General features: G+C 37.4%; 1 protein-coding gene across 1 annotated transcript in view; it reads right to left on the reverse strand.

Moving 5' to 3' along the window:
- dntt (deoxynucleotidyltransferase, terminal) overlaps positions 1 to 17,045 on the reverse strand; it is a 143,182-nt gene that overhangs the window by 54,501 nt on the left and 71,636 nt on the right. Inside the window, exons 9-10 of the mRNA XM_053502878.1 lie at positions 11,144 to 11,389; positions 8,049 to 8,132 (exon numbers count right to left, since the gene is read on the reverse strand). Of these exons, the coding sequence (XP_053358853.1) occupies positions 8,049 to 8,132; positions 11,144 to 11,389 (330 nt within the window). The remainder of the gene's footprint in view (positions 1 to 8,048; positions 8,133 to 11,143; positions 11,390 to 17,045) is intronic.

A 17,045-nucleotide genomic window follows, 5' to 3' on the forward strand; every position in this document is an offset into this window, starting at 1 on the left:
TGTGTCTTGTGCTAGAAGCTAGTTAGCTTTGTAGCACACATTAGTTACAAACAGATCAACATTGACTGTTCTGAGGTCAATCAACTTAAACAAATGGTTGTTTAGGGGACATAACATTATCAGAGGTGTTATTCTTGATGAAACTGCTTCCATGGGTGGTTTTGAATGTGGGTTTTGGCAGGTAACTCCTCTCCCCTCTTTCTAGTTCTGTAGACTGGCAACTGTTAGAACCCCAGTGACATGGAATGATACATATAGTTGAACATCTTAGTGTTGTTACGCTCTACGTATATCACAACTTAAAGAATTCCTCTCTTCAATCAGATTTATCAGTCGGAACAAACTGTTTTTTAATTGACAAACCACTTTAATGTCATGTTTGCAGCTAAATTAGTGGAAAAACTGACAGAGTTCAGAAAACCAAACAGAAGCCTATACAAACGCAGGCAGAGCATGCAAAACTGGATAGGAAATTCATTTGCACTGGAAATACCCCAAATACAATGTATTTGGGGTATTTCCAGTGCGAATGAATTTCCATCCTAATAATTACACTTTGCAAATAATGGCCTAGAATAGCACTTTGAGTGCTGATCCTATAATTTCCAGTTACTGTACATGCCTGATTACTTCATTGCAAAGATAAGACTGAAACATTAAGGCAAAATGATGATGCTTTTAAAACAGAACAATTCAACAATTCAGGATTATTATCTGCATGCCTTGATTACTGTACAGTGGATTAGAATTTGCATCGATCAAACTTACACGTAAACACTATTTTAGCTGAATGCACACATTCATATTTCCCCTTAAAAGCCCAATAGCACAAAAAGTGACATAATACTGTAAATCCCACATAGAGTGGTGTGTTATTAATAAATAAGCATATGCTGTAAGGTGCCATTACTTGCATACATTTGCATATGTTTTACTGCAAGTGTTTTAAAAATGTATCAGAGCGTCTTAGGAAAGCGAATCATCAAGATGTCATTCAGTTTCCTGATAATGTATTCAAACATGAGCCGCCTGGATAATTTTTCCAGTGAATAATACTAAAATTATTATCACAGTCAACTCTATCTCCATCTTCTGGAATTTTAGTCCTGGCTTGTGTTCACAGTTAAGCACTTTCCCATAAATTGTCAATAAATTAGTTCCCATAATACATACTGAATCTGAAATAAGCAGCTTTTGCTTTCTTGCACAACACTCCTAAATGCTCAAATATAGCTGTTACATTGCCAAAGCTTACTGGAACTATGACTGCTTCTTGATTATTCCTTTAAAAAAATGTTACAGCTACCAACAGTCCTGTGTCATGCCAACAGTAAGGCATTCTAAGACCATTTGCGTGTGTGGTCGCTTCCCCAAAAGCAACTTCTCTCAACCATCCAAGAACAGTTTGGTGATGAGCAATGCCTTTTCCAGCATGATGGAGCACTTTCCCAAAAGACAAAAGTGATAACTAAGTGGGTCCATGCCCAGGAAACTCCCCAGACATTAATCCCGTTTAGAAGTTGTGGTCAATCCTCAAGAGACAGATGGACAAACTAAAACGTACAAATTTTAATAAGCTCCAAAAATAAATTACACAGGAATGGGCAGGATGTGGCCAAGAAGTTGGTTGACAGCACGCCAGGGCAAATTGCAGAGGTCTTGAAAAAGAAGGGTCAACACTGCAAAAAAAAAATTTACTTTTTGCATAAACGTAATGTAATTATCAATAAAAAGCCTCCGACACTTATAAAATGCTTGTAGTAACACTTTAGTATACCATGATAAAAAAAATCAGCAGACTTTGTGAAAATTAACCTTTTTGTGTAATTCTCAAAACTTTTGGCCATGACTGTAGTAAATGTGGTTATGGAGTGGGTGAGCAGTTTCATTACCTCCTGTCCTCTCAGATTCAGCATGTGACTCTAGATGGATAACAGTACATTTGGCAGTATTTCGATAGCAGAGTTTTCACTACAGATGACCATGATGTTTGCAGGAACACAGTATGCCATAGCACACGCAAAATAGTTTGCAAGAACAGAGACATAGATCATTAATGTTAATAAGTCTTAAAGACACAGCAACAAGTTTGTTTCATACTAACTAATGGTGTGGCATTGCCAAATAAAAAAATTAAAAAATTAGGTACTGAGACCCCCACAAACATGCATAAAGCTCAGGGGGAAAAAAGGAGTGAAAGAGTATAAGAAACAGCAAACTTAAACAGGCAGTGTATATATATATATATATAATTTTTTTAAAACATTAACCAAGGTATTCTTGACTAAACATAATTTTATCCCAGCTGCACAGTATTTTCAATATCGTAATAATAGTTACAGTGACCCTCAGTGAATTTATACAAATGCTTGTGCAAAAATATGGCCATATCTAAATTTCATTCCTGTAGGGTTTGTCTTTGTTTTCTCCTGCACTATTTTAGACTTTATTGTCCTTAAGTGAGAGTTTTTTTTTTTTTTTTTTTTTCCAGTTTTGCAATCTTGCTAACACTTCCAACTGTTTTTGTTTTTTTTTTTTTTTTTTAGGAATCGTGCTGAGCACAACAATGATGCCTTCAGCAGGAACCCCTTGCTCATGCCATGCAGCTACGGAAATGATAGATCCATAAATACAAAAAGGACTCTAGTAAATGAAGGAAACTATTTAATACATAAAGAAAAATAAATAACTTAATAAAAATGATTAAAAATCGGTAAAGGATTATCTCATTTTTTCCTTTTCTTAATCTGGAAGAAACAAATAATTGCGAATCCATGACACTTTAACAGATACAATAAGGAATAAGTACAAAAGGTATCACATCCCATGTCAAACTTATTAATGTCTGAATTATGTACTTTTCCCCAAAAAATGCTGACTTAAATACAGTGAATACATTTGTAGATAATGGCTCTCACTGTGGTTTGCTTAAGGCCCAAAGCTCTAGAAATTACTTTATAACCTTTTCCAGACTGATAGATCTCAATTTTTTTATCTTTTGGTCTACTTCACTTTGCCAGGCAGGTCCTGTTTAAGTGATTTCTTGATTGCGAACAGGTGTGGCAGTAAACAGGCTCAAATTGAACTCAGGTGGAATAAATCAGAGGTATGTTTTAACAGGGGGGGCAAACACTTTTTCACACAGGGCTATGTAGTTTTGGATTTTTTTTCCATTAATAATAAAAACCTTCATTTAAAAACTGCATGATGTGTTCACTTGTGTTATCTTTGACTAATGTTTAAATATGTTGATCTTAAACATTAATGTTTAGCAAACATGCAAAAAAATAAGAAATCAGTAAGGGGGCAAACACTTTTTCACACCACTGTACACGTTTTTGCCTGTTTTGTTCATATCTGAAGGCAACACAGTGACTTAGTGATTAGCACTGTCGCATTGCACCTCAAAGGTCCGGGTTCGATTCCTGCCTCTGTGTGCATGGAGTTTGCATGTTCTCCCTGTGCTTGGTGGGTTTTTCTCCAGGTACAGTATAAAGACATGCCGATTAGGCTAAATCGTGTTCCCAAATTGCCCGTAGTGTAGGTGTGTACTGTATATGTGTGTGCCCTGTGATGAATTGGCACCCTGTCCAGGTTGTACCCAGCCACATGCCCTAAGTCTCATGGAATGGGCTCCAGGTCCCACCATGACCCTGTAAACAGGATAAAGCGGTATAGACGATGAGTTAGTCAGAGAAAGTGAGTTCATATCTGCAACATGCTGTGTGTAATTGTGAATTCATACTCTTTTCATTTCTTTAATTCTACCATTTATAAGGAAAAGTCCCTTTTTTAGTCTAGCATTATTCTCACTGAGCCTTTTCAGCTGAAAGACTCTCTGGGGGAAATAAAGACTTGTTTCTTTTGAGAGAAATCTGAAAGAAGAAAAACTTCTGACTTAAGGGACAGGCTAGCATTTATTAAAATATATGGATTGTTGTATGCAAGAAACGCACTAGATCTCACTCTCAATTATAAACACCAAACCGGTTCTACTCTGGTACTGTACATCCACAAACGTTTACCCAATTACCATAAAAAAAAATCTGTGCAAGCATAGGCTTCTGTATTATTATATAAAGCTGCTGACAGTCATGGGTAATTTAATAGATGAAAGAAATAAAGCTGTAGAAATAAATCCGATCTGGAGGTTTCTCCATCTAATGTCAGTAGACCCTGCTGTAACTTAGAGTTTTCAGTATGTGATATGAGCTCTTTGGACAATTACAGCGGGTCTTCTGTAGATGAGGGGATATTAATTATTCCATGTTATATGACAGATAAAGCACCAACCCCTATGCCAGGACATCCGGCTTCAGAGTCTGCATAGTACTGGGTTATTAATCATACTCTTACATCTGGCTTTGAGTAATTACCCTACCAGAAAACATATACTCACACACACACACACTTATACACACAGCGCATTAATATATAGAATAACCAAATTCCTATGCAGCGCACAAGAACGGTTAAAAATAACGAAGGAAATGCAAAATTCACTAAGCGAAATTTTGAAAAATGTCTTTAAAGAACTCCCGCACATCCAGTGACCGCTAAAGTGAGGGGACTATTTTGGAAGGTGTTAGCAGGGTCACACAAACCTCCTGTTTGGGGAGGGAGAAGAATTGTCTGAAGCTGATGAAATCTTCCAATGTCCTCATTCATCAAAGCCCAGACCACATATTAATTATCCTCCACCTTCAGCCCTACAGTAGAGGACACAGTCAATCCCCCCCCCCCCCACGCCCCACAACACACATTCACTCACATACACTAGGCCAAGCAAACATCCACTTCTGCTTTTGCTTTAAGAATGATAGATGACGTACGTGTCAAGCCCATACAAAACATTGATTTACATCTGAATCTGTTATTCCCACAAATACATGAAATTGCCTCAGGCCAGAGTTGCCTATTCAGTGACTTTCAAAGTCGCACAAGAGTCAAAGGAAGCCTTCATACTTGCACGCTGGACTCCTAGGAGCGCATTTCAACAACACTCCGAGATCTGTGCGAATCTTAAAGATGACGAGGCACTCTGAAGCCAGCTGTTAAGAACTCCCATGCTACAGACTCCCATTAGTCAATAATTACCACCCTCTAAAAGCTGTTACATCTTCGCTAGAGGTGCTGGGGTTATGTGCGCAAGTGCTAGCTTGTAATAGGTGTAATTTAAGCATGTTCAGCCATGTTCTTAATTGGAACGCTCAATAACATTCATCATCAAGAAAGAAAATGGCTGCCGAACCAGTCAGGACGACCTTGTCGAGACTTCAGCCATGTGATAATTATGCAACCTCATCAGGCTACGTCCTCTCACAATATATATTCTTTAGACAGGAACAAGACATAGTTCATTCCATTACCAGAGGGTCAATTAGAGTGCTTCCCAAAGATAAAAGCACCATTAACTCGACTGTGTCAGCTATACTTTCTTCCGGTTAATTAAGTGTTCACGTCAACCAACGTCACACCTTTGGCGATGGTCATACTCGGTGGACTGAAAGGATGGCACTGTGTGTGTAAGCAGAACAGAGAAAGAAATATCTAAGTGAACTTCATTAGCCTAAAGCCTTATTAGCACACTCTCCACTGCTTTTCCTTTTCCATCTCTTCCCATCATAAAGACTGTCCTTCACTCTTTACATTATACTGAAGATTGTTTCAGCGTGACAGTGTCTGTAACCTCCCAAATTTCCTTCCAGTCTTTGTCTCTGAATAAACATTGTCAGTGCAATCTTGTCCTCTTCCAAGCATCAGTGCTCTCAAAGTCATTGTGCATCTCTGACTTTAAATGAACTCTCCAGACGTCATTTCGTCCTCCATATCTGCCAGAACGCTGACCCTCTTTTTACCCTGTAGATCGAGAGAGACAGGTCATCTCCCTTTCTGTCACACCGATGGCGTATTTGAAAACCCGACATCACTGCCTGCTTGACTTCACGTCAACCGCACAATGCAAATGAGTCCATGGGGCAGGACCTGAAGTCATGAGTGGCAAAAGTATACAGTACACACTGACTCAGCACTGAGTCCATCATCTGGCATCCCAACATTTTATAAGAATCAGAATGGTATTTGTATGGAATATTTGTCATATTTACAATTGGTCTGTGGCTTTGCTTACATGGTCTCAAAATTATTTAATTGTTTGAGGTCGAGTAATAAAAAGTAAAGCCTATACTCCCTGAACATGTTTTCTTCCCAATCTTACATCATACTAGTAGGATATTAGAAAATCTGAAGGTCTTGGTAGAACTAATATAGTGCCCCGCAATTGACTGGCATCCCATCCATGATGCACAAAATCCACTAAGACCCTGACCAGGATAAAGCGGTTACTGAATATGAATGAAGTAATGATGAATAATAGAGAACCATGTGAAGGTTATCTGCAGACCATGTGCATGGGATATTTAGCCTTAAATGGAAATATGAGCATACAGCTACTGTCATGAGATTTTTGGTAGCAGGTGTTGGGGATTGGGGAGGGGAATCAGTTTTAATAACACTGCACTTATTATATGTAGACATTCAAAGTGACCTGCATATGTGAAAACCTCACATGCCTTATTTCCGTTACTGACATGCATAAACAGGTACTCACACCGAGAGACAGACAAACAATAGAAGTAAACAAGGACATCTGAACAAGACCCAGAAGGCAGTACACAGTAGTCTATCATTATAGTCTACTTTTATCATTCATCTTGAATCATAAATCGACTCATCTGAGCTGTCAGCATATGTGACACATGTGACAGGACATATTATATGATTTGCGGGCCCATTGGAGGAAACCTCCCAAGGTGTCAGTCCTGATTGGCTGTCAGCATGGTTGAGGCTGTGCTGTCACAGCGAACCATTGGGACATGACATTGATGGATTACTCTGTTACGGAAAAAACAGTGCGGCAGTCATTATATGTTAATGTTGGCCACTATCAGGCTAAATTTCTGCCAGTCTCAATGGGAAGTAAATTTTATAAGAACATTTTTTTTAAGGGGGAAAGTGTGTGTTAAGGCTGTTCATGTATCTGTGGTATTTTATTTTATTTGATAAAGTATGTCAAGTAAGCAAATTACTCAATTATAAATGGCATTATAAACATTTTCTGTACAATTGTATACATAATATCTTCTCCATTAATGGTGGCACGTAGCTTAGGGGTTAGGACTGTCGACTTGCACCTACAGGAGCTGGGTTTGATTCCCACATCAGGTCAAAATTCTCTGAGTGCATGTTGGGTTACCTCTGGGTTCTCCAGTTTCCTCCCACAATCCAATGACATGCAGATCAGTCAGATTAGACAAATTGGTGTTCCCAAATCGCCTGTATGGGATTATGGTTCCCTAGATGGATGGATGGATGAATGGTCCTTCATTAAAGTATATATGCCACATGAGTGTGTTTGCAGGACTGAAGGAATGCATTTACTGGCAGCTCCACATATCTACATTACTGTGATAAGTGAAATTTTAACTGAGTGTACTCAAAGGTAATTGATTTTGTTTAAAAGGAAAATTTGAAAAAGCTTAATACATCTTGTGTATCCTTTATCAATTAGCCATCTCAAGCACAGCAAAAAAGCTTACATCTTCAACCCTAGCCTGACATCTTTTGCATTGCTCATACTGTATTTAAATAAAGAACAACTCATAAAACATCAGCACATCATGAGTGCAAGAGCAGTGAGATGCAGTCCCACTAAGATTCCACAGAAAAGTAAAAAAGCACTATAACGCAACTAAGCTTACAGTTGCATCACAGTTCTTTCTCCTTTCCTACAGAACATCTGAGAAGCATTTTTTTTTTACAGTTATAAAAAGAAAATATAGGAAACCCAGGCTGATTTTGTCTAATCTTTCCTCTCACTGTAAATATACTGTAAAAAAAAAAAATACATTAAATATATGGCTTAATCACCTTACATGCATGCCATGTGTGTTAAACATAAACACTAACAAGCAAATAGAATGTACTGAATGTGTTACATGATTCTGCACTGTAGATTTTTCTGAATGAGTGTTATGTGTATGACATACCGTAGTTTTGTCAAAGAGGGCATGGTTGTCCAGTAGCATGTTTCTCTCCAGCCGGGCATATCTCCTCAAATCTCTTTCAAATTGCTGCAGAGATACAGTCTCGCGTAAGATCAACAGTTTGACAGCAAAATGCTCAACGGCATTTTTGGACTTCATAGAGTGTTTCTCTCTGGCACACATGGTTATCTATAACAAAATGTTTACTTTGAAAATAATGCAACATATCCTTCTTTTAGAAGCTTTTACCTTTGACATTTTAGGCAAACCATGACATGCAATAACATAAGTCATCCTAAAAAGCTAACTGCGCTGCTTATTTCCATCACGTGACATCATAGTTGCTGCAGTGAGTAAACTGAATGTGTTCAATGGATTTTTGGAGAATGCTGATAATAACAGCAAAGGATGTTCAAACTCTATTACTGTGAGTGCAACCAGGCCAGTATTCAGGAACTAGATACAGTACATGCTGTAAATATTCTGTACAGCATGTGTGATGTAGGATGTATTTTGTTTTTTTTAGGGCATTAATGTAAAAAACATTTTATAAACTCATGAATAAAAAAAAAAGTTATATGAGACACGGTAGTGTAACTTTCTGTTTCACTTTCAAATCAACACTTCTCTTGCTGCTGCTATTACTAGCACTGGTTTTGCTGCATTTGGGAGCCATGATGCATATTATGGTAATATTTGTGAAAGATAATGTTATAACACTCAGCATACAAGCTGTTGCATTTGCTATATCTGGTTACCTCACTCCACCCTATTTCCATCCTCTATTATACCACGAACCATCCACGTACTGTATATGATACAGTACATGTCATAAATATATGATCCATCATCAACAATTATAGTAATTAAAAAGGTTTTGTAGGCAATAAAACTTAACACATACAGTAACCTATATCCTTGTTCCAGTTTGCTATGACTTTATATAATATTAAAGCATGCACCTTATTAAACCTGCACTTGTGCTTTTAAATAACCCTTGTGACATTAAAACATGCACAAAATATTCTCTATTAGTTTGCAATACATCTTGCTTTTTTTAATGGAGTTATCTCTTTTTGCTGACAACCTCATTGTATGGGGGCTAGATACATGTTGGGTGCAGAGCTATTTTTATGGAAGTTAACAAACTAATCTTCTCGATTATTTTCTGCTTCATCAGTTCCAAAAAAGTTTACTTTTTTTATTTATAATCTAGTACCTCAGTCACAATTAGTTCTAATCTGCACTTACCATCTAAATTCAGTATTTGGTTCATCTCCAATTTGAAACAAATACACTATTTGACATTAATCTCTATGGAAAGCCTTATCATGGTCAGCAGACCTATTAAATTTCCCCTCTATTAATCTCTTCTAATCACTAATGCTTTCTGCATTATGTTAATTTCCCAAAGGTCATGGCCAGTTTAGCACTGTTTATCAACAAAACACTGTAAGTGGAACCCACATGATCCTGCGGAGCTCACAAATGAACAAAGCAATGTAATAAAGCAAAGAATGGTGGAATAAATTAACAATTTTATCAGGCAACAACAACAAAAGAAGAATAATGGATAAACAACATAACAACCTTTAATCAGGTATAACATGACAATATTAACTGAATATTTGTAGCATAGTTACGATATAATCGTTAAAAAAAAAATGTTGATCTTTCCTTTCCTTCCTTTTACTCTTACCATATGAAGAAAATGAAAAGTGATCTTCAGCACCTGCACACGCACATGGCCTACTGGTGATGATAACACTGATTATGTAAGCGTCCCATACTGTTCTTCTTTTTTAATTTTTTTAATGAAACTTTAATATCAAAATTAAATAGTTAAATAAATTGCTTATTTCACAAGGTTGACTGTCTCAAAGAGTTGATATACAGTACAATCAAAAGATTATGGGTTCAGTTCCTGAAAATGTGACAGTTGTCCATAGCTGAGAGCCAAGAGAGCAGGAAAGCTCTCTGTTTGGGAGAGATGGCTTACACTCTGTCCCCTGCCTATCTAGTGCTAAACAATTGTAAGCATCTGTATGCTGATGTACTGTATGTGGAAGAGTGTACTGTAGATGGTGGTTTCCTCTGTGTACAGTATATTATGCTGCCCTGTGACTCCAGGAGCATCAGTTTAAAAAATTATGAGGTTGGCTGATTTCACATGTATTGGAGGATGTAGTCTCCCACATCCTAGCCTTCCTGATTGGTAGCTGACTTATAATATTGTATGGGAGAGCTGCTACTGTACTTGGTGGGAAATGGCACGTGACCATATTTGTGAAAAAAAAATCATAACTTGAGATTCTGCTCACTCGAACCACAGAACTTTCTTCTTTCTTTTTTGTGTAACAGCACTTCCCATAAGCTCCCAGTACTCCACCAAGCCAGAGAGCCTAATGGACTATCTAAATAATAATTTTGGCCACAAACCGAAACTAATTTCATTGGCACCAAATTAAAAAGATTGTAAACATCATTACTCAGTATTCAAATTGTCTAATACCTTCCTCAGTCCTGCCTTGTTTTTACAGAAACTTCATTTCTAGCTTACTGCCCCGCCTTTTTTTTCTACTGCCATTTTTTCCTGTTGGCATTTAGCCTAATGACAGCATAATCACCCATCGCTAACTCTGACAATGTAATTAGTCCAGCTACAAAAGCACAACAAGAGAGTAAGAATTAAAGGTTAAATTAAGTCCACAAACACATTTAAAAAACTAGTTTAAAACACTTTTCTATCGTACCAGTGTTGAAAGCTCTTATGGCATCACATAAACTAAATGTTAAAATGATTATTGGTAGTCCCATAAACTAACTAGGGGTTGCAAGTTCCCAAATCTCAGTCTAGACCTTATGGATTGTGGGACAGATCACTAGAAAAAGGTCAGAGAATGAGGATGTCATTTTTATACTCCACTGCCTCATCACATAATTCCATGTAATGACGAATGGTATGACCTGTAATTAACTCACTCCTGATTCCATGTTTCAAACCAAAATACAGTACCTGTTCAAGCATTCTTTAGGTAAGGAGGATATGGTGTTTAAACATTGTATGGTGCATTGCCCTCAGATCATTCGTCCCTTACCGTAGAGCCACTCCAGCCCAGCAGGGCAAAGGCATAGCACTCGGCCGGAGGTGCCACCAGATCCACCCGCACTGCCTTCCAGTCCTTCCCACATCTCTGCTCTGCCTGCTGACCAACCACCTGCTCTTTCTTCAACTTTACGATAAGAAAGCACTTCTGGAAATGGTCCATGGCTTCAAACCGCTGACATGGCAATCTGCTAAATTCAAAGGTTGACTCCTGGAAGTCTGAGTATAGAAGAATACCCTGAAAAATAAGACAATATATTCTGTGCAGTAACAATTACATGAATTTTTTATAATTAATAAAAAAAAAGTTCTCACAGTATTAATAACAATATACTAATCCCCAGAAGCCTCAGGTCAGTAGGAGTTCATTTGATAAAGAACAGACTTACTGATCAGAAGATTATCAGTTCAAATTTGAGCACCACTAAGACGTCACTGTTGGGCTCTTAATCCTCCCCTAGATTGACTGTATGTGGTTTATCCAATTATTCCAAGGTCACTGTAATATATGGGCTTTTGTTATGAAGTCATGTGACTGTATTGTACAGGTCACATGACAGTTAATGCTAACTGTACTGAATGTTTACCCCCTTTAATGCAGTGCATACTTATAGTAAAACAAATTTTACTTTAAGTTAAAAAAAAAGGGTTTGCCCATGCCATTAAACGCCTTAGCTTTTTGCAAAGTTTCTTTTAGGTATTTTTTACCATTTATCAGCCTTTTTAGTAAATACTGTAATGTGTAAAAAAACAATGCTTTATGTCTATTTTAAGAAAAACATAATGTGGCGTGGACGGGGTTTTGACTAGTAACCATCATGCTTTGCGGGAGGGGTTGTTAGGTGTTCACCCTGTCGAGGAAAGGTGTTTGGGTAAGTGGCTTCGGCCAGGGTGTGTGTGTGTGTGTGTGTGTGTGTGTGGGTTAGAAGTGTGTCCTGTTGATGTGTGTTAGTGAATGTGAGGTTGTGTGACTTTTTGTGCCATGTTAAATAAAATACTCCCAGCCATTTGCATGCAAGGAAGCTCACTCGTCTCTCCTAGTCCCTTCGTAGCAGTGAAAAACGCTACAATAATTTGTTTATCCGCATTTTAAGATTTCTTTTTTAATTTTATGTAACATGTTTTATTATTTTTACACGAGTAATATTTTACACAAGTAATATTTTGGCCTCATGAATTTTCACCCTATGAACTGAAATTTTGCAAGAAATTTGCATTGGCATGTGAAGTATTTTCGGCATATGAGCTGAACCGAGTGTTGACTAAGTTGCGCATAATTCCAGGAGCCATTCAAAACTTGTTAGCGTCAGTGGCGATGCAAACCAAGTGAGGTGAATTTTTGTGTTTTTTTTGTTTTAGTTTTTTTGCATTTTTGTAAGCTTAAAATTCAAATTTTTCAAATTCAAATTTTATTTGTCACATACACAGTCATACACAGTACGAAATGTAGTGAAATGCTTACACGACCGCCAGTGACCTTAAAAAGAGAATTAAAGCTTATAATAAGTAATAAATATGAATAAAAGAAATACGATAGAAAATTTTAATTAAAAAAATAAAAATAAAATTTAACTAGGAAAAATATAACTAAAAATAGAAACTGAAAATAGAAATATAGTGTACAAATAGAAATATAATGGTGTGCAAATATGCATATAATATAATATGTGCAAATATATAATTTGTGCAATGGTTATTAAAGTGTCTTTGTGCAATGGTCCAGAATGTAAACGTAAACATGTAGTGTAGATGTGATGTGCGTGGACACATAGCACCATGTTGTTATCCCTCACCATGGCAAGAAAAGGGAGCCACATTCAGTTTCATTTTTAAAGCAGCTGGAGATAAGTCTATTTATTTCATATACATGTTTTTTTTTCAATGTTTCGACTAAAGAGTTTTTATATGCCAAAATAATTTTATAGTGTTAGAAATATTAGTAATATTTTTGGGTGGCTGGAACAGATTATCTGCATTTACATTATTACTTATGAAGAGATGTGCTTCGTAATAGGAATTTTCGCCTTAACAACTTGCCTCCAAAACAAATTAAATTCTCATGCAGAGGTACCACTGTATTTATTTTTGATATACTATAAGTTAAATTTAGAAAAACTAAAATTCACATGACATGCAGTTGAAAGTGGTAAAGTGTGTGTGTGTGTGCGCGCGTGTGTGTGTGTACATGTGTGTGGATTAATTGTTCAAATGCTCAGGTATAGCATAAATAAAAAAATATATGTTATTGCCCTAATTTGGGGTAATTTGCCATTTCTTTCCTGTGTATGGTTGTGTAAGAATAATCTAGAGGGTTTAATGGCTCAGTGACCACAGTTCATCACATATGCATCAAAACCTTACCCACTATTTCATTAAAGACCAGAGACTGCTAAAGGGCACATTTTCTCATGTATACAATCGCTGTAAATTGTAACTCGTAAAGCGGTGACAACAGCGGGGTGCCACTCTCAATCTGCGCTAAATGGTTCTACTCCATAGGAAATGAAATCAATTCCAGACTTTACCACGGAGCCCATGCAGGCAAGCAGGAAACGGAGCAGGTATGCAGAGGAAGACAGAACGAGTACAAAATGCAGGGGAGGTTTGGAGAGCCAGAAAAAACAGAACGAATACTTTGAACAGAAGTAGAAAACTGAGGTGAGTAAATGAATAAAGGAACAAACAGGATAAAATCACACGCGCGCACACACACACACACACACACACAAAAGTAACTGTGTTTTAGGGGAATACTGGGAAGAAATAAAGTAGGAGAGAATGTGAGATAAAGAGACAGAAGACAGAAAGGGGGGGGGTGGAGAGTAAAAGAGAGATGGTCAGGGCTGGCTGAGGATGGAAGCTGTAAATTGATTTCCTCTGGGCCTGCGCCCGGTCTGATTATTCAGCTCCTGATGGGAACAGCACTAAGGCGATTAAGATTACAAATTGTCAGTTTAATTCCAGTGCCTGCAATAATTGTTGAGTTACTACAACCCTCTTGCAGCCTATAAATCTTCAGCACTCTTACTAAAGAGCAATAATTGCCGGAGGAGCAACAGCGCTTTTGATATCATTCTCATACACGTACTTACACAATCCTATTTTCTATGTTTCTCCTGGTCAGACCTCAGTCACCCATCTTTCCTCTGATATATTCATATATTGTACTACACTAATGTTTTCTCCCTTAAATATACACCCAGGCACCCATTCATTCTCCGTACAGGTTACACGTGACATTCACTCCATGTAATGCCTGGTCCAGTGTGCTAGAAACAGCCTATCACTCTTCCTTGATCTAAAAAGGTCTTCTCCATCCTAAGAGTGTAAGATAAAGTAACCACACACTCAGCCAATGAATTAGGGAGCGACAGAGACTGAGGAGACAAGGCTGGGGATGAAAGTCTCCACTTATTTCTGCCTTCTTTCTTTACTTCAGTGCCCTTCTGCCTTTTTGTCTTTCGCACTCATGACACACACACACATACACACACACGTGTAATGAGCCTCTGGGTGAACGTCAGCATAAATGAGGATGAAATTGCTGCTCTGAGGTGAGGAGCTGAGTTTGTATGTAATTATATAGAGCATTTCACTTCCCATCAATACATAGCCATGAAAGAAGCCAAACTCTAATCAACTTAAGCTAAAGCTGGCTCTTTCCCCATCCACCCACTTCCAGCTCTGAGTCTGAATGCTGGACAAGGAACCAAGCTCCACAGTGGTGTAATATTAGGTATTATTTGACACAAAATTTTATTGTCAGCTTGATTATCTTCATATAGTCCCAGGCTTCATGACTGCCACAAAGATTTTTGAGTTCGGTAAAACTTTCTAGAAATTCTGATGAGCCAATCCAATTAGCCGAATTCACCTTGTACGAAGGAGTTAGTCAGTAAATCCCTCTATCTCACATGTCCGTGGGGTTAGATTTACAGGAAGTTAATTACCAGCTCCGCTCGAAACCTGGAATGGATTCTAGGAAATCTAGCACTGCCTGGGTGCTCTGTTTTCACACGGGTACAGATCTTAAAGGTATCAATCTGGTATTGTATATTGCAACGTTAGTCAGGTGTAAATGCAATTTTTATTATCTTTTTTATGGTCAGAAACGAGCACTGTCGCACTAGTATACATATTGTACAGTGTGCGTGTCACAGTGGAACAGTGGATATACCAGCACAGAGCTAGTTTCAAAATCCTGAAGAAAATCTACATTTGAGGTCTTAAATACAGTCGAATAAGGTGAAACCATCACAATGAATCAGAATCAAGTGTAAGAGAAGAAAGAAAAAATATTTATCCTTTATTATACATACTAACATAAATCACAACTGAATTACTAAAATACACTATTTGAGTCACCCCATAATAGGTACCTAACTATATTTTTATTTATCTTATTATTATTATTATTAGTAGTAGTAGTAGTAGTAGTAGTACAGTAGTATTAGGAGGAGGAACAGGAGAAGTATTTATGTGACGGTGAGGCTGATGCTAGCAGGTGGGACCTCTACTGTAGGAGGACAGATAAACACACTCATAAAAGGTACCACCTGCCCTCCTCCACATAGAGCTTGTGAGCTCACAGACACCCAAGATTGGCTATTTTCACTCTGATTAACAGAGGAGAGAGAACTGCCATCACTCCTACTCTGGCCAATTTTGCTTTTTAACTGTAACAGATAGTTTTCTGAGCGGCAGGAATAAATGCTTTATGTTTTGTCTATTAGGGGTTCAAAATTATTTTGAACACGGTCTAAGAAAACTAGATAGATGGACAGATGGACAGACAGACAGATATATAGATACTTCTGAAAGTGATCAAATGAGTTAAAAATAAATTAGCTACCATACAGTATTTTGAGGATCTGATCTCAGTTTGTTTAAAGTATTCTCATTTCTGTGCACCAGTGTCAAGTGGGTAAACAAGCTGTTTAATATACAAAAATAGTAATAATATAGTTTAATCTCGGATAAAGTTAATCACTAATTGTACACTGACCTGCCAAAAAAGTTTAATTACATCTTTAATTACAGCCTGCAAAGTAGTGAATAATTCATGTGTGGAAATGATTCCTTATGCTCATTGAAACACTCGTTCACAGCTGGCGTCCTGCTATATGCCTGTGGCATCAGAAATGTCTTTTTAGATGTAAAAACCTGATCTTTCAGTACTGAACGTTCAGGTAGTCAGCTGACTTTACATTTACATTTAATTGCCACAAAATATTGCTGAGCCTAGACCTGAGCAACTGAAGCGACTCCAGATCACAATGCTGCCTCCAGAAGCTTATACAGTGAGCACTGTGCTCTGTATAATCTGATGCAATCACTTATGAACAGGCTCAATCTGGACTCATCAGACCACTGAATCTTTTTTTGCTCCAAAATCTAATCTTTACGCTTCCTGGCAATTCGACGCCTTTTGTATTGATTAACCTCACTGACACTTGTCTTTTTTAGAACCACACACCTGTTTAGTCCCAAAAGCTTGGTGTTTTTGTCACATTACTACTGTATATCTATATTGTATTGCTCTTACTTTTACTATGAAACATAGCTATGAGTGCTATTGTTGATTTCTTTTCTCCATTTATGATTTGGATTTCATGACTACATGAAGTTCCTCTATGAAGTTGATGAATTAACACTATCATTTCAGGTTTTAATGCTATATATTTTGTCCTTGCCTCTTTTGTCTTGAGATTTCATGTACAGTATGAATCTCTCGATATTATTTTGTGTGTTCATTTGATCATCATTTGTCTTTGTAAAGCCTTGGAAATTCATACCATATCATTCTGAATCCCTATTGTTCTAACAACTACGCATGATCCTCTTCATAACTTTATGAAACCTTGCGGCATCAGTGATTTGAACACTGAACGGTT

This window comes from Clarias gariepinus, chromosome 8 (genome assembly GCF_024256425.1).
Source record: "Clarias gariepinus isolate MV-2021 ecotype Netherlands chromosome 8, CGAR_prim_01v2, whole genome shotgun sequence".
In the NCBI taxonomy this organism is placed as follows: domain Eukaryota; kingdom Metazoa; phylum Chordata; class Actinopteri; order Siluriformes; family Clariidae; genus Clarias; species Clarias gariepinus.